The sequence below is a fragment of the Hipposideros armiger genome, unplaced genomic scaffold, assembly GCF_001890085.2.
Source record: "Hipposideros armiger isolate ML-2016 unplaced genomic scaffold, ASM189008v1 scaffold_570, whole genome shotgun sequence".
Classification (NCBI taxonomy): Eukaryota; Metazoa; Chordata; class Mammalia; order Chiroptera; family Hipposideridae; genus Hipposideros; species Hipposideros armiger.
In genome coordinates, this window is record NW_017731920.1 from 732,722 (window position 1) to 760,188 (window position 27,467).

A 27,467-nucleotide genomic window follows, 5' to 3' on the forward strand; every position below is an offset into this window, starting at 1 on the left:
AACCCTCAGTTCTTCCTCTGTGTCTCTGAGACTATCTCCATCCACTTCTCCCATCCATTCAGTTCCTTAGAATCCACGTATAAGTGAGATCATACGATATTTGTCTTTCTCTGACTGACTTATTTCACTTAGCATAATGTTCTCTAGTTCCATCCATATTCTTGCAAAGGGTACTATTTCCTTCTTCTTTATAGCTGAATAATACTCCATTGTGTAAATGTACCAAAGTTTCTTAATCCAGTCATCTTATACGTCAGAAAAAGAAATTAAATGCTGAGGACAGTGGAGAAAAAACAAACAAACAAACAAACAAAAACAACTAAGGAACACTTGGGGGAATAGGGCACTCTGCTGGAGAACAGAGACTGCTGTTGGGTCATGTTTCCTTCTCCAAGGAAACCAGCCATTTATGGCTTCAGTATCTGTTGAAGAGTCCTGGTTCAAAATTTGAGATAGTCCACAAAAATAATTCTTCACCTCAAAATCCAATCTAATAAATATACAATCACAACTATCCAAAATAATTACAAGATTCTCTAAATTACTACACTTGAGAGAAAACTCTTCACAAAATAAAATAAAAAAGTGCTCCAGAACGCATTAACAATTAAATATGGCCTACAGTCATAGGAGTGGGTGCTTCCTATTCAATCACTGATGTCTATGGGTCACCACTCATATCCAGGTTAATGCTTAGCAGCCATGTTAAAGATTATTTCTGTAGCCTAGAAATAAATCTGACAGATAGTAGTCATAAAAAGAATAGCTTTTCCTTTGGGAAAGTTACAAAAATGGCAATAAGATCCAAAAATAATGGCTATAACTTCAAAACCTTCTCTGGGTACCCAAACTGCATTGAGCCCTCTTTACAACCCCTATATTTTTACACTGTTCCTTTGAAGCACCATCAAAACTGTAATTATATGTTTGCATAATTAATCTTATTTATATGTTGTTTCCAGAGTGAATGTTTTCCAAAGGAAAATAGGATGTCTGAGTTAAGATCTAAATAATGAATAGGCTGTAACTAAGAAAAGAGTAGGAAAAAATAATATTCTAAACAACCAAGAGGCTTTATGCAAAGGCACTGAGGCAGGAAGGAAAGGAGCTACTTCAGAAGTCCAGATGATAATGATGAAGAGAAGATGGACATCTGAGTATAGCAGGTAAGAAAAGCCAACAGCAGATTTAATAACTATTTAGCAGGTAAAACTGACACTATTTCATGATGAATTTGATGTGACATGTGACAAAGTGCATAGATATAAGACTCTACATGTTACTATAAAATGTGTTTGCATTTCTATATTACCTATAAAATTGTTTTGCTTTAATTTAGCTTAAAATGTTTGCTCTTTAGAAATAGCCTATTTAAAGAAATAAGCCCTCTAGTAATGCATAAGATACTATTATCTCTAATTGTAGAGCACAGAAATGAGGGACACTTACGGGAGGGTAAAAAAAACAGGTTGAACTGTATAAAAAGTGGGTACATCCACTGACCTATTTTGCTCAGTGAGGGAAGAAACTCACTAAATGGCTACAAGGAGATAACATTTTTGTGCACCTACTCTATACCAGGAAACGTTAGGCTATGTACCTATGGTAATGTGATGTGGTAAACAGTGGCATAAGTGCCAAGATACAATGTTTATTTTAGATTTAAAATATTTGATTTGGAAAATTAAGAATGCAAATAACTTCCACAAAGAAGGAACTAAAAAGTATTTTTTTGAATAAAGGTCACTGCATAAAAATGAAAAGCAAATCATCAATACCATGTTTTTTTTAATCTTCTAATTAATTTTTTTCTGCTTTACTATGCTTATGGGATCAGCTGCAGAGACTGGGATGTCATAACAGAAAAACACTCTAGGCGTACATATATTCTGGGAATCCCAGCACTGGTAATACAGTGAACTTTAAATGTATCTAAGAATCAGATTCAAAACACAGTGTTACAGCAATAATAAAGTATGGTCAAACTATTGGAAACACTTCACCAGTCAGGTACCCGACTTTATGTACAAAATGCCACAGATGAGTTTATCTATTTAATTAATTATTAGTAAATGTTTCTCTGTGGCCCTTTAAGGCCTTCAGTTAATTCCCCAATTTCCTTCAAGAGAATGTCTATGAAACCCTTTCCACACAGCTTCCCGTGGATTATAATAATGTATTTCTCTTCTTACCCAGCAGTGTGAACTAAACTTTAAAGCCACTCACCATTATGCAGTGATTACTTCATTATTTACTTCAATTAGTAAGCTGAATTTCCTCCACTACTAGAAAAAAAAGTGTAGAGTGAATTCCCTTAGATTAAATGTGTCCATGACGTCATTTCACTGAAGGATTATTAACCGTACAAGTTATAGAAGGGCAGATTAGCATCTAATATAGCAAAGAATTAGGATTGGATTTGTCCTGATATAGAACTGGCAATCTTCCAAAACTCAGTGCATCTCATCATTTAGTGTCCAAGCACAAGTTAGATGGAGATACTATGTAATTGGGTTATTGTTTAAATAAGGAGGAAGCTACACTCATAGCAAGGCCAGGCTAGAGTATTTAGAAGCTTATGGATCATTTTTAAGATTTACAATGGAAAACTATGGAGAAGAAAATAAATTGAAGACACTCATACAACAAATATTTCAAGTATTTCTTGGTTACAATGTGCCAAGCACTGCCCTAAGTACTAAATATGAACTAAATAATATTTCACATATCAATAGATGTGAAATAGCGCTTGCCCTAAATACTAAGTGATTCATCCTCTAAAGGGGAAGAAAAATAAGCAAACCAATAATTGCAAGTGCTGATGGTTTTTCACTAAAGCCAAAATGATATTCATAGATTGTTCAATCAAGAGATTTTTCTTGTTCATATAACCTAACATTTCTAACAAATAAGTTAAGAAATGAAAGGGTCCCTCCCTGTTCAACTGTTCTATGAATAGGATTTTCTTTTCTCTGAAAGGGCAAATTCCTATCAGAAATTATTTCAGGGTTTTCCTCTAAAAAGTCAGCACAGAAAACAACTTTGAATTTTACTCTCATGTCTTAACAAAACTACTTTGAAAGGTAGATAAGTCATCAGGCCCTAGCCCTGAGGTAATAAATGACTTCAATGGCAGTGGAAAATTATTTCAGAATTGTTGACAGAGGTTTGTTTTAAATATATACACGGTAAAGCTTGAACTAAATGTGCAAATATCCCATCTCTGTAGAGAAGATAAAAAATTTTCTTTCTGGTCAAAGAATCCTTAGAATAAAAACCTTTCTTTGAGAGTTTTAAAGGGTTTTATAGTTTCCAAAAGAGGCTCACAAATAGAAATTCTACTTTACATACTACTTTGAATACAACTTTGATTTCTACTCTACTGAGTTATGAGGTCCAATGCTCAAAAGCTAGGAGGAGCTAAAATAAAGCCATCAGTAATGGTATAGAGTTATATGCTCAAAGGATAAGATACAATCTGTCAATTACTGTATGATATCCTTAAAACAGAAGAACAAATGTCACTTTTAACAGAAGATCTGCTTCAGTTTTTTCAGTTGAACTGCTTTCAATTTCAAGAACCCCCTGAAGCCCATACACAGCATTAGAACCCTTTCATATAAAGTGACAAGTGCCAGGAGAGAGAGAGGTATAGATTAGAGGGTGATGACAAGAATACAAATATATATAATTTGAAAAGATAAATTCCATAGAGAATACTTTAAAGGTCTTCGAAGTTTCAAAAGAGGAAAAGGTTACAACTGTTTGAAAGGATTAGAAAAAAGGCTTCATGAAGGAGGTAGAGAAAAAGTGAAAAGTGGACAAGCCTCAAGAGGGTGCTATGTGACACAGATAATTAATAGCACAGGTAAAGGTCAGAGACTTGTAGGTTATGTTTAAGAGCCTTGGAGGTAAGGCTGGAAAATGGGGCTATACTGTGGGAGGCTGTACTGCAGGAAGATCTAGTAATTAATATAGTTAGCACTAAGAAACCCCATAAAAGTTTCAGAGTACGCAAGTATTATGACCACAGGACACCTGAAAAAATAAATTTGGCAAAAGCCTATGACTGTACGGTACTTCTAGTTTTAGTTATTCTCTTTTAATCCCTGTCTTTTAATCCTACTTGTAGTTTCTCATTCTCAGTTTATTCATCTGTGCAAGAAATTCTAAATTACCCACTGTTTAAAAACATTGTCAGCAAAACTTAGTAAAAACAGCGAATTTCATAAACATACTCTCTATACTATTATTTAAGTCATTACTAATGTTCGCGTGAAGAAAATTCTATGGAACTTGACTTCATACATTCTTACCTCTCATCCTGATAATAAATTATATAAATTAATCTTTGAGAACAGTCCTTTAAATGAGTTTTAAACCTCATTATAAACCTCTCGACACTGTAATGCACCCAGTTCAACTTCTTCTATCTGCATTTACTCTTGTGGTGACTTCATGCAGTTTTGTAGCTTTAAATACCATCTATATGTTAACAACTTCCCAATTTCTATTTCTAGCCCAGGCTTATCCCAACTCCCAACTGTATGTTATCTACCTGCCTGCTTGGCATCTTTATTTGTTCCACGTCGAAAAGACATCCAAATTCAATATATCAAAACCAGGGGCCAGCCGAGTGGCGCGATGGTTAAGCACTGGCTTGGGACGCCAGAGGGCCCCGGTTCGGATCCCACATGTGAGGGCCAGTGACACTGCCCTCTACAGCTAAGATGCTGAACAACAGCTCAACCTGGAGCTGGGCTGCCGTGAGTCGCCGGCGACGGCACAGGCTGCAACCCCTGCTGCAGTGGGTTGCCATGGGCTACCGTATGTAGCCAGCAGCCAGCGTGAGCGGCCAGCAGCCGCCGTGAGCGGCCATCCAGAAGCCGGTGACTGATCTGCCTCGCCCGGGAAGAGCGCAATGATGGTGCCAACTTGGGCCAGTGAAGCAACGTCCTCCACAACTAGACTGAAGAATAAAACAACAGCAACTTGTCTGTTCCCCTTCCCCAATTCCCCAGCGCTGTTCCCATCCCCCCAATTCCCCAATAAAAAATCTTAAAAAAATATATATATATCAAAACCAGAACTTGTAACTGTTGCCCCAAAACCGACTGCTCCTCTTTTTTCCACCTCTCAAATAATGGCCACTCGAGTCTTCCAGCTGCTCTGGCTGAAAACGGTAGAGTCCACTTTGCTTCCCTCTGGCCTAGACTCCCCTCCCATCTAAGCCAACATAAAAACCCTGTCAGCTCTCCTTTCAACACAAATACAGAAAACATTTATGCATATGCAAAATCTAATCATTTCTAACAATCTTCTCGGATCCTATCTTGGTCAATGCCACTATCATTTCTAGGGTGTATCATTGCAGAAGCTTAACTAGACTCTAGTGTCTGCACTTATTCTCCTTTGATCTATTCTTAACAAAGAAGCCAAGTTGATCTTGCCAAAGTACATTTTCTGTTCAAAACCCTTTGAAGCTTTCACATCACCTAATATAAAAGCCCACTTCCTTTTTATGACTTTCAAGTTTAACATGACCTGGCTTCCCACAGTCTCTCGAGCCTGGACCGCCTACTTCCCTCTCTCATTCATTCCACTCCAGCAACACTGGTCTCCTTGCTGTTCTTCCCGCACATCAGACATGTCCCCATCTTTGGACCTTTAAAAATTCTGTTTGTTATGCCTGAAGTGCTCTTCACTCAGATACACAGGGATTCACTGCTTCACTTAAGTCTCTGCATCAATGTCATTTAGCCTGTGTACCCTAAACCACCAGCACACCTGCCACTCAAGATCCCCACTACCTGGCCATAGGATGTGTAACTTTCTAATATACTGTATAATTCACTATTTTTATTGTTGATTGTCTCTCCCTCCCTACCCAACTCCATGCAGGTAGGTGTTTTTATCCATTTTGTTCGCTAATAGTTACACAAATAAATCATGGAACAAAATAATTTGTTTTATATAAAATGGACACCAAACTCAAGTCACTCATTCTGTAGGAGGAGAATTTAAAAACCAATGTGACTTGTACAAGGTCAAACAGTCAGTAAATGACAAGGTCCAGAATAAAAACAGGTGTCCTTGGCCTAGACTTTTTTCTCTATCAGGACACACTGGCGGAACATAAGAAAACACATATGAAAATAACTTTTAAAAACAAGCAAACAAGCATACACACACAAACACACCAACACAGTTATAGACACATTTTATATTAAAATATTACCACAGCCGAGTAGTAGTATTACACAAGGTAATTATATACCTACAAACAAACATTTATTACTTACCTGAACCCCAGATTTTTTTGATGATATCTGTGTTATAGTTTCTTTGACTTTATTTGCCTTTTCAAGTCGGGCTTTAAGTCGTTCAGCTAACTCCTTCAAACAGAAAAATGAGAAATAGGTGTGATATATATCGTTTAACTCCTCACTGTAGAATATTTCAAATTTACACAACAGAAAGGAAAATAAAATAGTGAACACCCATGTAGCCATCACCTAAATTTAGTCACCAATTCACAGCCTAGTATATCACTTTTTAATGAACTTATATCAGTTACAAACTTCTCAAATACCTGTAGCATTTTTTTATGCTTTGAAAGTAAATAATTACAAGGACATATATTTTAGGGGAGATTGGAAGGTGGAGGAAATACATAGCCTTAAGAATGACATTTTTATAGTTCCTTAGATATTATAAACTTCCAGTCCTCAAAATTTCAGTTATTTTTAAGAAGGGAGATATCACAAGACTTAAAATATTACCTTCTTTATTGCTAAGTGATTTAGATAAAAATTCTGAATGTATTTCATTTCACTTTAGGAAGCCTATAGGAACTTATTTAAACAACTAATATACAAAACAATAAATCACAAAGAAATTAAATAAATAGATTTATATGATAAGCAAAAAACAGCATTCTCCACTGCAGTGGTTCCATAAACATAAGAACACTTCTTTTAAGATAAGTTAACATCCTAACTTGGTGATCTCTCTTTCACGTGCTTCTTTTGTTCTTTCAAAACTCAAACTTTATTTTCTGCTATTGTTATTGTTGTTGGCTTATCTTTCTTACCAATTTCTGGGCTAAAGTTCTGAGTTGAAGTTCAGGTCTCCAAGGACCAGATTCAAAGAGGGAGAACAGCATATGCAAGATATGCCTTTTATTATACATGCAGACTAATAACAACAAAAGTATCTTGTTTAGCCACCTTTTGTTCTACTGAAGAGTTTTGCACTGATAGCATACCAAAACAGAAGACTACTTATGATGACTTATATTTGAATTTGAGATGAGTACATACATATGACCATGAAGGAATCTATTCTGTCAAGGCATGAAAAGCTATCTGACTGCCATTCTGTCATGTGCAATGTAACATATATTAGTATAATAAGAATGTGACGATAGATAGACCAGATAGATAGATAGATAGATAGATAGATAGACAGATAGATAAAAAGATGATAGATGCATTTCTTACCAAATCATCCCTATTTCTATTCAATTCTGAGGTAAACCATTCTTAAATCACAACATTATTATAAAAATTAAATGAGCTAACCTATATAAAGCATATAACACATTATCAAGACAAACACATTGACTTAAAAATTGAGTAAATGAATTAACCATCCTTTCTAGGAGCTCAATTTTTAGGTTCCTATGTAAGAGAATTTAAGAAAGTAACATATGTTCTCAATAATATATGACTAAAAAAAGGAAAAGAAGACAGAGATGTCTTTATCTCCTTCAAATATGTTCAATAAGTTAGAAATGCAAGAATAAAACAAACAGCAAAGTAAAAAAGAAATTTAAAAGTATTTAGTTCCCTAGGATCTTAAATTTCAAAAATTTGACAAAGTAGATAATTTAGACATACAGTATTGTTTTTAGAAGTGCTCAAGAATTTCTTTAAAGAATCAATAAGCAGCAGTTATTTTCAAAGTATGCTATATCCACATTGCTAAGAAATTTCCAAAATTACTCTTCAGAAGTTAAATACTTAATTACTGTTCCCCAAAAGAACAACATATAAGTCTTACCATATTTCCCATCATCTCTGCCTTGATAATCTTGGCTCCCAACTTGTTCTTCTCATCAACACTCAAGATGTGGATGGATTCATCCTCTGGGCTACTTCTGTTTGAACAGGTCAGATTAAAAGCAGATGAAATATAGGTATAATGCGAGTAACATCAAGACTCAAATGTTACTTTAATTGACCTCAACAAAGCATCAGCACCAACAGATCATGGTTCTAATATATACAAAACCTCAATGTTCCATCATAAATTTTTAAAGTACTCTATTATAATGCCAGGACGGTCTATGGTAGCTATAATAACTGACTAAAAAGTCCCAGTAACGAGGTAAATAATATAAATCAACTATTCTTCATTATTTAATATTCCCATACTCATTCTAGAATGGAAACCAACAAAAACACTAAAATCAGGACATAATTCTACACATCTGGGGAAACTCTTCTCATCCAATGTGATGTTACTGATAATGTAAGAAACTGTGACCAGGAAATGACATTTAATTGCATTCAAAGAATAAAGGCAATGATCAGGTGCTCTTTTGCAAAGTCAATCAAGAATTAGACCACAGGAACTAATTTATGACTAAGATTATGTACCAAACCTATACTATGGAAGCTTCACAGAAGAAAAATTTCCAGCCAGGGTCAGATTCCTGGCACATACAAAGTTGCCCAGCATACAGCCTTAGAGAGATTCAAGACTACAATACACAGAGGATAAGCCCAGGCAGAGCCTGACTCCTCAAGAAGGAGAAATCACTATGAGTCCAAAAACTCCAACGCAGAAAGAGGAGAGAGCTGCAGAGCAAAAAAATTCTACAGAACTGCAGGAAGTTCCCCTGAAATGTTCAGCAAGAAGCTACCTACAGTCAGGAAAAGAACTATCCCAAAGGGTTAGAAAAACAGTATTCAGCACTCCTGGAAACTGTGCCTGTCTCACTAGCCAGACTAGGGAAATTCACAATGCACAAAGCACTGGGTAGAGTATTAAGGGTCTTGCTTCATTACAGGGAAACGAGCCCTCGGCCCACCTAACAAATGTTAAAGCAAGAGTCAAAAGGATCAAAGGGTTTCCAATGAACTTAACCATGTCCCAGAACAAATCTCAAGATATTTATAGAAATGCAAAAATATCCAGCACGCGACAAATTCATATTCATAATATCTAGTATCCGATCAAAGTTACTAGACCTAGAGAGACATAGAAAAATAGATGCATAATTAGGAGAAAAATCTATCAATCAAAATGAACCCAAAACTGACACAGACGTAAGAAACAGCAGACAAGGACACAAAAAGTTATTATTACAAGTGTATTATTTTATATGTTGCAAAGTTAGAAACAACTAAGATATAAAATAGATCGAATTCAATTTCTACAGATGAAAATGACAATGTCTGGGATAAAAAAAATACATTGGAAAGGTTTAATGGAACATTAGACTGCAAAAGAAAAAACTAGTGAACTTGAAGCATTAGAAACTACAAAATTAAACACACAGAAGGAAAAGTATTTTTGAAAATGAAAAGAGCATCAGCGAGCTGTGGGACAACCTTAAATAGCGTAATATTCATGTCATTGGAATCCCTGAAGAGAGGAATGGAATACAGAAGAAACAAAGGCCAAAATTTTCCAAATTTGTTGAAAACTAATAAACTTACAGAGATCCAAGAAGTTCAAGGAATTCCAAGTACAAAAAAATCTACATGAAGGCACATCGTAATCAAATTGCTCAAAACCCGTGATAGAGCATTTTTAAAGCAGGCATAGGGGAAAATAGACCAATTTATGCACACAGAAACAAAGGGAAGTGTGACAGCAGATTTCTCATCAGAAACAACGCAAGCAAGAAAACAGCAGCAACATCTGTTTTTAAATACTTCAAATTATCAACCTAGAATTTTATATCAAGTGAAAATATCTTACAAAAGCAAAAGTGAAATGGACTTTTTCAGACATAAAAAAGCAAAAAAAAACTGTTCAAGAAAAGCCTCCGGGAACAAGAAAAATTATACCAGCCTGAAATATGGATCAACCCAAAGGAAGGAAGAGCAACACAAATTTAACTACGAAGATAAATATATTTTATTCTTGTTACTTAACACTCCTTAAGATAACTATTTAAACAAATACAATGACAATATATGAGTGGTTTATAAAAAGTTTTAAGTAAAATGTATCAAAACAGTAACAGGAGAGAAATATAAACAAACAATTGTGAAGTTCTGATACCATACAGGAGTGGCATAATATCACTTGCAGATAGATACGTTAAAGATGTATACTATTCAAAGCTAAAGAAACCGCTAAAATAAATACATATATACCTATATATGTGTGTGTATATATACATACATACATACAGTATATATATAAGAAATGAAACAGGTTCATTAAAGTATTCAATCCAAAGGAAGTCAGATAAAGAGAAAAATGAAAACAAATAACAGGCAGGACAAATAGAAAACAAATAGTAAAATTACAGATTTAAACCTAACTATATCACATTATATATAAATGGTCTGAACACCTGAATTCAAAAGCAGAAATTCAGGCCAAAATGGATTGGCATGAAATACTCAAAGTGATGAAAACAAGAACTTACAACCAAAATTACTTTACCCAGCAAAGCTATCATTTAGAATCGAAGGACAGGTAAAGAGCTTTGCAGACAAGAAAAAGTTAAAGGAGTTCATCACCACCAAACCAGTATTACAAGAAATGTTAAAATGTTCAAGTGACTTCTTTAAGAAGGATAAAAAAAAATCAAAATATGAATAATAAAATGGCTGTGACATACCTATCAATAATTACTTTCAATGTAAATGGATTAAATGTTCCAATCAAAAGACACAGGGTGGCTGAATGGGTAAGAAAACAAGACCCTTACATATACTGCCTACAAGAGACTCACTTCAGATCAAAAGACACGCACAGACTGAAAGTAAAAGGGCAGAAATAGGATATTTCATGCAGGGCCGGCCGAGTGGCTCAGTTGGTTAAGAGCTCGCTCAAGAGTTTGAGCTCTGAGCAACAGCGGTTCGAGTCCCAGCCCTAGCTGAGCAGCCACTGAGCTGCCAACAGGTAGCAGGATGGCTCAGCTAAAAAAAATAAAATAAAATAAAAAAATAAATAAATATATATATATATATATATATATATATTTCATGCAAATGAAAACAAGAAAAACTTGGGGTAGCGATACTTAGACAAAACAGACTTTAAAACAAAGGCTATAACAGGAGACAAAGATGGACCCAGCAATTCTACTTCTGGGTATTTATCAGAAGATACCCAAACACTAATTCAAAAAGACATATGAATCCCTATGTTCACTGCCCCGTTATTTACAACAGCCAAGATATGAAAGCAACCTAAGTGCCTCCTGACAGGTAAATGGATCAAGAAGAGGTGGTATATATATATATATATATATATATATATATATATATATATATATATATATATATATATATAATATTATATATTACTCAATATATATTACAATAGAATATTACTCAGCCATAAAAAAAGTGAAATTGTACTATTTGTGACCACATGGATAGACCTAGAGGGCATTATGTTGAGTGATATAAGTCAGACAGGAAAAGGCAAATACCATATGATTTCACATATATTTGGAATTTAAAAAACAAAATAAACAAACAAACTTATAGACACAGAACAAACTGAGGGTTGCCAGATGGGAGGGTGGTTGGGGGGATAAGTGAAAAGGCAAAGAGATTATGATGTGCAAATTACCAGTTATAAAAACAGTCACAAGGATGTAAAGTACAGCATAGGGAATCAAGTCAATAATATTGTAATAACTATGTGTAGTAGCAGATGGGTACTAGACTTATCGGGTTGATCATTTTGTAAGTTATATAAATGTCTAATCACTATGTTGTATACCTGAAACTAATATAATATTGAATGTCAACTGGAATTGAAAAAAATTTCTTTTTAAAAAAGCAGAAATTGTCAGATGGATAAAAAAGCAAAATTGAACTACAAGAAATAAACTATAAAGACATAAATATGTTAAACATAAAAGAATAAGAAAAGATGTTATCATTTTAACACTAGTCAAAAAGAAAGCAGAAGTGGCTTCTTTAATATCAGACAAATTCGATTACAGAGTAAAAATATCACCAGGGACAAAGAAAATCATTTCATATGAAAAAGTGGTCAACCCGTAAGAGTACAGAAGTCTAAACGTGTATGCACCTAATAACAGAGCTTCAAACTACTGACAAAATTGCAGGGAAAACAGACAGATCTGCAACTATAGTAGCCGATTTCAAGACCCTACTCTAAAGACTTCATACATTAAGTAAACAGAAAATCAGCAAGGATATGGAAGACTTGAATAACACTGTCAACTACCATGACCTAATGGACAGTCATAGAATACTCCATCCAACAACAGTAGAATACACTTTTCAAGTGTATATAAAACATTTACCAAGATAAACCATATTCTGAGCCATGAAACAAGTCTCAATAAATTTAACGAAATTCAAGTCATAAAAACTATGTTCTCTGACCATGTGAAATTAAATTAGAAATCATTAACAAAGATCTCTGGAAAATCCTCAACTATTTGGAATAGCATACCTGTAAACAACCCACAGGTCAAGAACAAAATCAAAAGAGAAATTGAAAAGTATTTTGAACTGACTAGAAGTATAAACACAACATATCAGAATTTGTGGAATGCTGCTAAAGCATTACTTAAGGGGAAATTTATAGCACTAAATGCTTCTATTAGAAAAGAAGAAAGATCTCAAATCAATGATCTCAGCTTACAACTAAGAAAACAGGGAGAGTGAATTAAACCCAAAGAAATCAGAATACAAAAAAAATAAAAATCAGAGTGGAAATAACTTAAATAAAAATAATTTTAAAAATTAAAAAATTCAATGAAACCAAAAGCTGGTTAAGACAATGAAATTGATAAACGTCTACCCTCAGTGATCAGGAAAATAAAAAAGATGCAAATTATCAATAAAGAAATGAGAGAAGTAAAATCACTACACATTCTAAGCACCTTAAAAAAGATATCCGGAGTAAATAAGCACATGAGCAACTGCTCAATATCAGTAGTCTAGACGAATGCAAATTAAAATCATAATGAGATACTGCTACACATCCACTAGAATAATTAAAATTTAAAAAGCTGACCATTCCAAGTTCCTGCAAGAATGTGGAGGAATTGGGAGTCTCATATACTGTTAGTGGTAAAGTAAAATGATACACTTGGTAAAGCAGTTTGGCAGTTTTCTAAACATATGGTTACCATATGATCTAGCCATTCCTCTTCTAGGTATTGACCCAAGAGAAAACAAAGTATATGTACATACAGAGACTTGTACATAAATGTCAAAGAAGCTTTATTATCGCCCAAAACTAGAAACATTCTAAATGTCTACCAACAGATGAATGGAAAAACAAATTGTGGTATATCTATCAATGTGGTATACCTATCAATAAAAAGGAACAATTGTTATATGTGACAACATGGATGAAACTCAAAATAATTATTCTGACAAAAACCGAAAAAAACTGCATGACATATGATGTCATCTATATGACTAGAGAATGCAATTGAGTCTATCAAGAAAGAAAGATGAATGGCTGTCTAAGGGGGTTGGGAGGGTGTAAGGAGAGGTGGGAAAAAGAGATTATGAAGGGGACCAGGAAACTTGGGTGGGGGAGGGGGTTATGGTTTTGTTAGAAGGTACATATTTCAAAACTTATCAAACTGTACACTTTACGTATATGTATATGTATTTTATTATGTCAGTTATACTTCAATATTTTTTAAAACCCCTCAAAGAGTGATAAAAAATGATTTTAAGCAGGAAAAAAATCTGTCATAATCTCAAACATAAAGTATATATCTATAATATTACCAGTTTTCCTGAATTTCTAGATTTCATCATACTCTACTGCAGTTAACTGAGTTCTCAACGTACATTATGAGCAAGTAATAGCAAAATATATAACTGGCCTCCAAATTAAAACTGGACCTAACAATCATATATGGAAATTATTTTTGAATAGTGGATTCCTTTTTGGCAAAAAATAGAAATATTCTAAGACAGAACTTGAGTTTTTTTTAAAAAGACATGAACTTATGCAGAAATTCTATATGAACCATTTCTTCTCATACTGGTAAAAGGAAATGCAATACTCTGATGCTTAGGCTAAGAAAACTAAAATATTTTATGTAAAGCACCATTAGAAAGGAACATATTTTTGTTCCCCTCAAGTTCTTTCAGTCTACATTTAAAAAACCAATTAAGACGAACAGTAGGGGCACTGCATTTGTGTAGCAGGAGAACGTTATTACTTTTTATATGCTTCTGTGGGTTGAGGTACTGCTTGTATCATTAGTTGTATTTTTTTGTATGGAAAATAGTTTGCAATAACTTTTTTAATTAAATTCTGAGGTACAAGTCATTTATATTGTATTGTAAATGTAATTTATTTGAATTTTCAGGCAACCCAACCATATTTTAATAAAAATTTTGACTTACTATTCAACACTTTTCTCAGTTTGCATTCTTTCCCATTCAATTAATTTTCCAAAATTCTCTGCTTTGAGAATTTACTATTCTGTCCTTTATGTGGAAATTATAAATGTTAGTTAAATTTTTACATGTATGTATAATGTAAAATAAATTAAATAACCACAGTTCATGCCCTTTCTAAAGAATATCAGTGCAATTACTCCCCCAAGTAGTCAGCTTGCTTGAGGATCTGCCTCTCATACCACCCAGCTTCCTAAGTGAGAAACTTCTTGGCTGCTTTTCCTTGTTTTTCCTAACTTTCTTCACTGCCAAGTACTTAATTTTTTTTCCTACAGTTATGTCTAGTTCATCCATTTCCATCTCAACACCAGCCAACTGAGAAAATAAAGAACAGAGAAGAGATAAAGCGGATAAGGGGGTGGTGTCCCCAATATTTCTCCAAACCTTTCTGTTAGTCCAATAGATTCCTATTATAATCCAGACACGAGTCCACACAGGATTTCTTGAGCTCAGTCATTCAGAAAATAAGCCGTCCAGCAAACAAGCTTAAGTTTGATAGGATCAGAAGAATGAAGGCCAAAAGGCATCCATCAATCCATCTCCTTTTGAGAAGAAATATTTTAGGGATGTTAATAAACTACTACATCAAAAGTCAGTATGTCAATAGATTCATGCCTACTAACAGATATAAAAATATCTATTTATATAAAATATAAATACCTAAAAATACACAATTTGAAGAGTTCCTAATGCAAGCTTTTCATGAAGCACTAAAAGCTTTTTCTTTATAATAATCGTGACCTTGTATCATCCTGGCAAGAAATGGGAAGTCTGTCTTCGCATTATGAGAAAAGGAATTTTGCAGTCATACTGACATGGGTTTAAATCCAGAATCTGCCATTTACTACCCTTAAGATTGAGCAAGTATCTCGACCTCCCAGGGGCTATAAAATCAAGAAAATGATTAATACCTACCCTCACATTACCAAAATTAAATGCAATGATGAATAAAATTACAGTAATTGTAGTAATATAGTTACAGAAATATAATTGCAGAGAGAATTTGTAAAGTTATCTAATTTTAGTTCCAAGGGACATCTCAGATACAAAAATAACCACCCCTTAGACCAGATACCTTTTTTCAAATTTGAATGAGTAAAAGAAACAAACAAAACGAGACCTTTACATATGCTGCCTACCAACAGACTCACTTCAGATTGAAAGATACACACAGACTGAAAGTAAAGGTGTGGAAAAAGATTATTTCATGAAAATGAAAAAAACAAAAAAAGCTGGGTAGCAATACTTATACCAGACAAAACAGACTTTAAAACAAAAGCTATAAAACAGACAAAGAAGGACCCAGTAATCTCACTTCAGGGTATTTATCTGAAGGAATTCAAAACACTAATTTGAAGAGACGTGTGCAGCCATATATTCAGTTCAGCATTATTTACAATGGCCAAGATGTGGGCGCAGCCTGGGTACCATCAATAGATGAACAAATAAAAAAGAGGCGGTACATATATACAATAGAATGTTATTCAGACATGAAGAATAAAATCTTGCCATGTGCAACAACATGGATGAACTCAGAGGGTATTGTGCTGAGTGGAGTAAGTCAGAGAAGACAAATGACATATGATTTCACTTATATGTGGAATCTAAAGAACAAAATAAATGAATAAACAAAACAAAAACAAAAATCATAGATACAAAGAACATTTTGATGGTTGCCAGATGGGAAGGGGGTTGGAAGGATGGGTGAAAGAGGAGAAGGGATTAAGATGTACAAATTGGTAGTTACAAAATAGTCATGGGGCCATAGGGTATAGCATAAGGAATATAGACAGTAATACGTATGGTAATAGCTATGAATGTTATCAGATGGGTACTAGATTTATCAGGGTGATCACCTTGGAAGTTATATAAATGAATAATCACTATGTTGAACACCTGAAACTAATATAATATTGCATGTCAACTGTAACTGAATAATTAAAAAATATTTTTAAAAATCCAAACACAGCAGCTAACCTTGTGTTCGATAATGGTTAGTTCCCTTTGCCAATGAAAGTCAATTACTAAGTCAAAGAATTCTCTAATCAGTCCTTTGTCCATGATGCTTAAAATCCAATGGTGAAATCTCTTCAAGAACAATTTTTAAAAGAATGTCCACAGCTGGCATATATAAGAAGGAACCAAATCCTTTTAAGGGGCCACAGAATTAAAAGCTTCATCACTGAGCCTTGGATGCCAACTCAAGCACCTGCTCTCCTCTAGTCACTCCTCTGGTTCATGACTGCTTGTCTCTCAACTATAGCCTCCTAACCAGGGTATCAGCCTTAAATCTGTTCCATTTCCCAAAGTAACCTTCACACTACCTTGGGGTCTCTATAAAATTCAAATCTGATCTATTTCAAATCCTTGAGATACTTCTTTCCTATCACTATAGAATACTGTCCAACTCATAAACATGACTTCTGGAGCCATTCACAGGGTGTACAAGGCAATATTTGCAATATCTGCCTACCCAGTTTCCTGTCACTCAACTATGATCCATAAATTATTGAGGCTATGTATGCCAACCATTCTAACAGAATTCAGAGATGCAAAGACAAGTCAGAGATATACCCTTCTCTCGGGGAGCTACTGCATCAACACTTCAAATGTTATTTGCAAATACTAAACTATACCATGCTGTGAATCTCCATGTTTTCCCCTCCATGTTGGTTGCCCTTTCCCACTTACTGCTCAATGGGTTCGTCCTTTAAGACCTCACAATTTTCCCTATACAACTTTCCTGGACTCTGTTCCCCCAATCTGATCCCTGAAGAGTTAATCACCCCTTCTTGTATGTAAGTACTGTAAGTACCTATACTACACCTGTAACTATAAGTAACATGGCATTTATGTACCATACTTTTCACATGTCTACATAACTGGTTCTTCATTATTGTGAGTTCCTTGAAGGCAGATACTATGTCATAATTATTTTTACACCAACAGACCTAGGAAATAGAACCATTCAGTAAATATAAGATGAATAGCAGAAAGAATTTGTCAAAGTCGTCTAAGTTCCAAGGGACATCCCTGATACAAAAATAACCTCCCTTCATACTGGATACTTTTTTATCAAATTTGAATGAGTAAAAGAAACAGTCTGTTTCTCAAACTTTCAGTTTCCAAGGATTAACTAAAAGGAAACGTGGACTAACAATTTTAAGGTAATTTTGTTCCAAAGGTTCATCAATGTTTTTCAGCAAAATAAGCTAATAGCAGTAAGTCATAACAATAAAAACACATTTTAATTTTGTGAGCTGTGTGTGAACCAAATTGTTACATCACTTCTTTTCCCCCTTAATGTGGTCCATATAGAGACCAAAAGGAACACCAATATTCTGGGGGTCATATGTTGAAATACACTGACCTAAGTCATCAAAAAATTTTTTTCTATAATTTTCTCTCATCACCCACAATCTGTAGCCATACTTTCCTCTTCTTTAACATTTCCACCCAAGGCTAATCCTTCTACTTGTACAAATACACTGGACCTACATTCATCCACATTAACCTTGGGATCTTGCTCAACTACCCCATCTATCATCTCTCTGCGTGTTTGCCTCTTCTAAAATTGATACTGACTCATTCCCACTAAAATATAAACACAGTCAAGTGTCTCTACCTTAAAAGAAAAGGTAGAGTGAGGAGGCACTTCATTTAACCCATGTCTCCCAAATGTATTCTCTATCTCTACCATCTCACAACCCATAATCATAATTTATTCTATGAAATCTGGCTTATAAATAAATCCTCTTTTAAAATAATATTCTTGATTAAATTGCCAAAGACCTCATTATTGTCTATCCAAAGGCACATCTTTGTCATTTTACTTGACACTCCTCTTTTTTTTGAGAAACTTTACTGTTCCCTTCACTTCTCAATCTGCAAGCTTAAAAATTTAATCAAAAGAGGGAAATGAAGGTACACTGAAGTCCAACCGAAGCTCACAAGTTTCAAGCAGATAACTGGAACTCATAGACCTTTTTTTTTAAGATCTTTTGAGGCAACTTTCACTGTCACAAAACTTGAACTCCATACTTTTATTGGGGTGTGTGTGGGGGGGGTAATTTTCTAACAGGAATTAAAAGTACATGAGGATGAATGAGATGATATACAAGAATTCTGAACATGTCTGATACTAGTATTTTCAATACTGACAGATACTTTAACATACTTAATACAACTGTAATAGGTAACAAATAAATACATTAAATGAGTTTGGGGCAATGAGTGAGGAATACATTATTTCATCTTGTTAAGTATCACAGCAAAGACACTGCTCTGCAGCAAACAGCAAGGAATTGACCTTTACTTTCCCTAAACATCTATAATGATGAGCAGATGCCCTGAAAGAAACATGACCATGACATTTGCAATTATCCTCCAAAAAGAAAAAAGTACAAGCATTTCTCATTTTCCAGGATTACTAGTATAATTTTAGAAGTTGTCTTCATAATTAATTTCTAAAAAGCAAATCCTATTTTCCCATTAAAATGTATTCTTTTTACAACACAGACACCACACACAAACACACACGCACACACACACCCCACCCCCAACCCCCGGCGGAAAACTTTTGATGAAGAAGTAATTGAAAGAGCTCCAGCCCAATAACATCACAGAAACCTTGAAGTATATTATATTGCAACTATTTTTTGCCTGCTGTCAGTGTTCACAGATCTCCTCCCTTTAATTATTCTCTACCACTTGTCCTCAAATTTTCTCTCCTAAAGATCGCAGGACTATACTCAAAGCCTTCAGTGCCTAGCATCCCTCTCTTGACTTTCTGGGCTACCACAGCAAACTGCCAAGAATGACATCCAAAAGTTAAAACATTATATACAGTGAGTTAGTTCCTGATATTAACTTCATAAAATCTAAATGAACAACTTCACATTGGTTTTTGCTTGTGTTACATACTACTCTAGGCTTCAAACTCCTGAAAATACACAGCTAATATATTTTCCAACAAAACTATATACAAACACATTTTATTGCTAAGAATAATAAGCTTAAAGTTCTTAATCACATGAGTCACTACTAGTGGATGTTTTTCAGCTACTTTAGGCACAGCATAAAAAAGACAACGGAAAAGAATGATAAATCTGATGTCATTAAGAATGAATGTAAGAATGTGTGAAGAAAGAAGAGTAAAGAGAAAAAAGGAAACCTACAAATGATGAAAAAACTATATACATTACACACCAACTATAAAGAGCTCTTACAAAAAAAACCTCAGAAAGTAGGCAAAACATGACTAGTCAACAAAAATAAAAACATTTATAAAAAATGCCAAAATTTACCCATATTTAAAGAAATACAAATCAAGAAAAGATTCTGTTTCTCAACTATGTATACAGCAAAGATTAAAACGTTCAGTAATATTATCGGCAAGGAAGGGAAAGGTCATTCTCACATATGACTGCTAAGAGTGTAAACTGGTCAATATAACAAAATATATAAATATAATTCCACTCCTTTGAATTTATTTTACAGCTATATTGAAATAGTGTGCAAAGATACACATACAAATGTACACTTGAAACCTATATAATTTTACTAACCAATGTCACCCCAAAAAATTTAATTTAAAAAAAGATACACATACAAAACTATTCACTGCAGCATTATTTTTAAGAGCAACAAAATAGAAACCTAAAGTCCATCAATTGAAGACTGATGAGAAATACTAGCTTATATTTAAGTTTTACAACACAGTATTAAAGAGCCTTTAAATGGAAAAAGTACATACAAATGGGCTTATGTGAAAAGATCTTTAAGATATATTGATCGGAAAGAAAACAAGGATCTGAATAGTAAAAGTACTGTGAAACTATGTCACTTAAATATATATATTAAGTTTTTATATATAATTGTATATGTTATCTTTTGTAAAAAGGTCACAGACCTGGGAAATGGTTAAGTATTACATATGGTTGCAGATAAAATACATGACACTCAGTTAAATTTGAATTTCAGGCACAAATATTTTTTTTAGTATCAATATGCCCAAATATTGTTAAGAGACTTATTTGCTAAATCGGGCAACCCTAATTACAATTACACTGTGCAAGTCACAATATCAGTTGTTTTAGTTTCCACATCTGAAAAATGCAGGACTTGGACTATGATTTCTTCCAATTCTAAAATCAGTTCTGATTTTTTTTTCCTAGCTCTAAAATTCATTCGTTGTAAAGCTCCCTAGAATTCTGACATTTTATAAAGAATTCAACATATATCCATGATAATGTTCAGATAAATTAACAACTTTTAACAATCCTTCACTGAATCTTTCCAGTCCCTGAAAATCGACATTCTTCAAGGCCCTACCTTAGTCACTTACTTTACACAACTCTACACACTCAGGATTTATTTTCTTTCACATATACATGAATGATTGCTAGATTGTTCTTTTCCTTTCCAGTTAATCGTGGAATTCATGGAGAGCCTCAAACCATTTGTAACATCAAAATTAATGCAGCTAACAAAGAACACTGTCTTCAGACCAAAAAATATAGCTTTTAGTGAGTGCCTGTGCAATATATATATATATATATATATGTATATATATATATATACATATATATATATACACACACACACATACACACACACATATATAGCTTACAATTTAAATATAACATACAAATATGAAGCAATTGGAGAACCAGAAAGAATACTAACAGTATATGACTGCTTTGCATACTCTACTGCAGTCATAGAAGTCAAGACCTACAGATCACCCAAATGCTAAGTCAACCGTAACATCAGGAAATAAGAGCCTCATCCCACTAGCAGCTGGAGACTAGAAACAGTCTACCTTCCAGATTACCTGGAGTGAAGCCTGGACAATTATATACATATAAAGCCTTAGTATTCTCTAATCTCTGCCATGTTTATTTCTCCAGGCAAAACAACTAGATTTCTTCTTTGGTTTCCTGGGACCAAAGTCCTGACTTGAATAGTAGCCCATTTGACAGGCCCTCGCATCACTCATCAAGATTTTGCCCACTTCCTCCCACTGAAAGCTACATAATCCACAGCTTCAGATGGAGTCATTAACAAAAGCAATTTACCAGACTCATGACCCCAAACCACAAGGTTTAACTATTACTGTCACCACTAAATTCTATTATTTCCTTAAACCTCTTCTTTCAGTGTCCATTCATTCGATGGTATTTTAATACATATTTTGATGATCATTTAAGTACAAGTTCATCATTGTCCTTTGGACACTCATTTTCTATTTATGGCTATCAAGTTTTCAGCCCTATGGCTAAATCAAGTTTTCCTAGGTCTTATCCCACTCAATCTGGCTTTCCTATTTTATTGACCCAACCCTACATATAAGTGTAACAGGTACAAGAATAATAAAACCAGTAAGTGCTACCTATTTTCCTAATCATTATAGGTACAACCACTATCCTACATATATTTTGTTTTGAAAACTCTAACATTAGCTTTAAAATCTATCAACTGTCAAAAGCAGACAATGTCTTTCTCTGCAAAACCATCACTATGATTCATGCTTCTCTCTGCAGGGTCTTTCACATATTTTTTTCACTTCGCATTTGGGCTATGGCAACATATTTTCCTTCAGACTCCCAGACCTCCAGTAGGCACATAATATTTACAGTTATGATTATTCTTAACAATGTAGTAATTTCCTTTGAAAGTAATATGGCAACAGTAACAAAATCTACCAAAATATCTCCTGTAGAACATCCATTTAAAAGTATTAACTCAATTTTTTAGATTGCAAAGGAGTGACAAATTTTGAGGAAATATAGCTACTGAATTCTCCTTCCAGCTCTTTTTGTAAAGCTCTGAAATGAAATGCAATCCATAAAACAATACTGAATTGTTCCATGTGCATATCTTTATATTTTCCACCAAATTTAAGAAACAAGAGATAACTCACATCTAATTAATAACTCATGTTCTAAAAATACAGTTCAGTTCTTTGAGTCCTCTGGACTTTAATATTCATTTATCAGTTTAAAAAACAAATGACAAAATACCCAGAAAATGGCTTTGTGTCCTGTAGATGTTCTTTTTTCGGAGAGTCATCTCTCAAGCTCTCATCCTGTGATTCTTCTCTTGCGTCTTCTGAAACGTGTCGGTAGTCAACACTGCGACTGGCTTCTAACGGCTTCGGATTTGAATGTTTCCTCTCTCCTTCTCGCTCATCAGATCGACCCCACGATGATAAACTTTCTTCACTGTTCTCTGTGGATTTTTGAAAACCACAATGCACAGAATCCTGAGCAACCAGTGCTGAAGATGAACTAGATGATTCAAAATTTCTGTACTTGCGATGAAATGACAGTTCATCATCAGAGGGTCTTAAGAATTTAGATCTCAAATTTCCAAGCGATGAAAACTGTTGATTTTGCCTTGGATTGGAATCTCTTCTATATATTTCTAAAGGCCCAGAGCTGTTATCTTTTTCATCACCACTGAACTTATCTTTATTGTTTGCAACATCTGTTGAACTGTATCTATCCCTTGAACTTTTGTTATATTTTATCAAGTCTGATTTTCTACTTTCTTGACTACTTTGTGCTTTATCTGAGTATGTTGGTTTCCTCCAGCGTTCTTGTCTACAATCTTCTTTTGTGGATGCTGTTTTTTCAGCTTCTTCTAATTTCGACTGAAATATTTCCATTGACTACAAAGGAGAAAAATTAAACAAGATATATAAAATTTAAAAAGGCTCCATGACTCATACCCCACATGCCACTGTGCCACAATACACTGTTATGTGGCACAATAAATGAAAAATCCAACAAAGGGGGAAAAAAGAACCATACAGTCATCCTACCTAATATGGGCTGAATTGTGTTGTCCCCCCACCAAATTCCCTAAAGTGATTACTTTAAAAAATATAAGTAATCAAAGAAAAATTACTCAATAAAAAAGAATATAGGAACTAAAAAGCCATTTGGTAAAATATATACTACAGAAAACAGTAAAGGCATAAGTTTTAAAAAATAATTCCTACTATCAGTGAGATACAAGAGGTTGCTACATTGCTAAACATAAGAGCCTCTCATAAAAAAAGCACAGTTGAATAAGAAAGACTTATAAATAAAAACTGTGTGTCTAAAACATGAAGATGAAATGAAGGGAAGAATAGAAAGTATTGACTCCAAATTAGTGAATTTAACACTAACCTGAGAATTCTCTATACTTAAGATGGTAAATAGATACGTTATAAGGAAAAAGGACACATGGACAACTAATTCTAACAGATTTTAATATGCATATACTAGTACTTTCAGAAAGAAAGAACAAAGATAGAAGAAAGCAAAGAAACAAAACCTCATAGACAACAGACAACAGTTTAGTGGTTACCAGTGGATAAGGGGATAGGAGAATGGTAGAACAGGGTAAAGGGGGTCAAATATACGGTGATGGAAGGAGAACTGACTCTGGGTGATGAGCACACAATGTGATATATAGATGATGTATTATAGAATTGTACGCTTGAAACCTATGTAATTTTACCAATCATTGTCACTCCAATAAATTTAAAGAAAAAAAAAAGATGGAAGAAAGCATTAACAAAACAATAATATTGTAATATAAGAAAACTTGCACAGCAAGTTTTTCAGATCTGAATGGCTCATCCAACAGCCATAGGAGAGGGGAGAAAGTGAAGCATACAAAGACTCCTGTATTCAAAACCCTAATCACTGAGTCTCAAAATTCACATAAAAAAAAAATCTTCAAAAAGACTGAATCAGAGGAAGGAGGGAGTAAATATGAGCATGAAACAGATGGGAGTAGGTAAATAAATAACACGTTACCTACAAAGGAAAGAAGTAAGACTTTTAACAACTTTTCATCTACAATACTAAATGCTATAAGATAATGAAATAAAGATCAAATCTTAAAAAAACTATAAAGAATTCAATTCATAATCAAACTATCCTTCCCTGGTATGGACAAAAGAAAGTCATTTTAAAAAAATACAAGGAATCAGAAAGCAAATCACTTACTTATCCTTGGGGGGAGAGGGAGTGACAGGGTGGAGGGTGGAGGGTGGGGGGTACAGGATGATTACTCATGACCATTAAACCAAATTATAAATAAATTAGAGCAAAGATCACTAAAAAAAGGAAGACATGCTATAAACCAAATGGAAAATGTAAAGGTTAAGTTTAAATAATTATTCTTGTAGTTATGATATTTAAAACAATTGTCAAGAATAAAATGTATATTTTTAAAATTAATAATAAACAAATTAAAATTTCAAATTATTTCAATAAAATCAGAGAAGAAATGAGGGATCAAAACATGCTAAAGTTATTATCTTAGGCTAGGCAGAGATAATCCGTAACATTTCATTTTTTTAAATTATTTTTTAAACATAGATTTAATATGTTTCTTAAATTTAATGACAACATGTACAGAACAGAAATGATGGCAGTGAGATGGGAGAAATATTTCCCTAATGACAGCACCTCCTCATAGGCAGCTTTTTTTCTTTCTTAGTGATACATAAAATAATGGACTCTACAACTAGTGGCTTCTTAGATTCAATAAAATATGATAAAATAAAGACAACAAAAACAGCAATTACCACAATTTATCCAAATGCTTACTATATTACATCGTTTGCATAATTTAAGTGGGCTCTAGAGACAAAACCTGAGTTCAAATCTAATTATTAACCACACAATCTTGGTTAAGTTATTTAACCTCTGTCTGCCTCAGTTTCCTCATTTACAAAATAAGAATAACAGTACTATAATGGATATTAAATAAGTTAATTACACACAAAACATTTTAACAGTGCCTGGCACATGAAAAGCCCTCAAATTATTATTAATGCTTACAATAATTCTATGAGATTGGTACTAATGTTTTCAAAATGGAAAATAAAATGAAGCCAAGATCACACAGCACAGGAATAACAAACCTGATACTGAAATTCAGGACCATTTGACTACAAAGCTAATGTTTTAAACAGTTATGCTAAAATGCCTTACTCTATGATTTTTAAATGTTCTAAAGAATTAAAAAGTTATATAAAGCTTCACAATCCAAATAATAAACTTATAATAACCTCTACGATCAAAACTTAATAAAATATAAAAACTAAAGGCCATATACATATATAAAGATATAAATTCAAATTAAAGTATTAAGAAATTTAATTCAGTAGTAATTAAAGGAAATGTCATGATCAAACAGGAGTCAAAGAATGCAAAAATGGTCCAACATTAGGAAATTTATTAATGCAATTCGTCTCATTAACAAGTAAAAAGAAAAAATATCACATCATCTCAAAGGACACCAAAAAACTTATTTCATAAAAATTAGACACCTTTTCCTAATTTAAAAACAAAAACAAACAAAAAAGCATCTCTGACTAAACTTTGAATGCACGGATACTTTTTCAAGATGATCATCATCTTAAACACAGGACATTATCATTTAAACACAAAAAAAACACAAAAAAATAGCTTACAGTGCTTTCGTCAAAATTCTGAAATTCTATTCAAGAAGATAAGATAGTTTAAATATTTTGAAAATGGGGTCGGGGGGGGAGCAAAAGTAGCACTCATTTTCATATAACTATCTTCCCAGATAACCCAATTTAAACAATTAAATTTAATGAGAATTAAAACATTAGAGTTTAGGGCCGGCCTAGTGGTTCGTTGGTTAAGAGTTGGCTTGGGACACCAGCTCTGAGCAGCAGGGCCCCGGTTCGGATCCCACATGAGGGCCAGTAACACTGCCCTCTACAGCTAAGATGGTGAGCAGCAGCTCGACATGGAGCTGGGCTGCCATGAGTCGCCGGCAACGGCGTAGGCTGCAGCCCCGGCTGCAGTGGGCTGCCATAAGCTACCGTGTGTGGTCGGCAGCCAGTGTGAGCGGCCAGCAGCCGGTGTGAGCTGCCAAGAGCCGCAGTGAGCGGCCGTCCAGAAGCCGGCGACTGATCTGCCTCTCCCGGGAAGAGTGCAATGATGGTGCCAACTTGGGCCAGTGAAGCAATGTCCTCCACAACTAGACTGAAGAACAAAAGGAGAGCAACTTGTCTGTTCCCCTTCCCCGATTACCCAATGCTGTTCTCTCCCCCAATTCCCCAATAAAAAAAAATCTTAAAAAAAAAAAACAACATTAGAGTTTAGAAACCTGGCAGTGTAGCACCTACAGCAAGTCAGAAAATATAAGGGAAGAAAGATTCAATATACAATTGAAAAAAATAATTAAAAATAACCTTAAGGATATGCACATAATAACTCCATAGAGAAATTTACTGAAGAGCATAAATGAAAATTTGAATAAATACCCAGTATTTCAGAATAAGATGACTATACATTATAAAAATATTAATTGTCCTTGATTTATCTATATATTGAATTAAATTTAAGTCAAAATTCCATAGAGTTGTAAGTTTATAATGGACTTTAAAAAAAGTCTCTGTTGAGCTTGAACTTCACAAAATGATTCTAAAGTTAACAAAAAAATAAACAAGAATGAAAAGCTAATTTTTAATGACAAATAAAAGAAATCTTATACTCTGCTATATAGATGTCTATTATTTGTTATCTGCATGAGTTACCAAAAATTACAATAATTATAACAATATGATACTCATTCCAGGAAATAACAGAAAAATCAATGAAATAGATTTGAGAGTAAAAGAACAGACTAATTTTATAAAAGACAATTTAATATATAATAATATGTCATTTTAAATAAGTGGGAAAAAATAATTCACTAATTATATTATAAACAAGTAACCTGAAGACTTAGGGAAAGTTAGACATCTACTTTACACCA

General features: G+C 33.9%; 1 protein-coding gene across 1 annotated transcript in view; it reads right to left on the reverse strand.

Annotated features, from left to right (window-relative positions):
• Positions 1-27,467, reverse strand: part of CWF19L2 (CWF19 like cell cycle control factor 2) — a 104,754-nt gene that overhangs the window by 49,709 nt on the left and 27,578 nt on the right. Inside the window, exons 8-10 of the mRNA XM_019623953.1 lie at positions 22,691-23,340; positions 8,065-8,161; positions 6,303-6,395 (exon numbers count right to left, since the gene is read on the reverse strand). Coding sequence (XP_019479498.1) covers positions 6,303-6,395; positions 8,065-8,161; positions 22,691-23,340 — 840 coding nt within the window. The remainder of the gene's footprint in view (positions 1-6,302; positions 6,396-8,064; positions 8,162-22,690; positions 23,341-27,467) is intronic.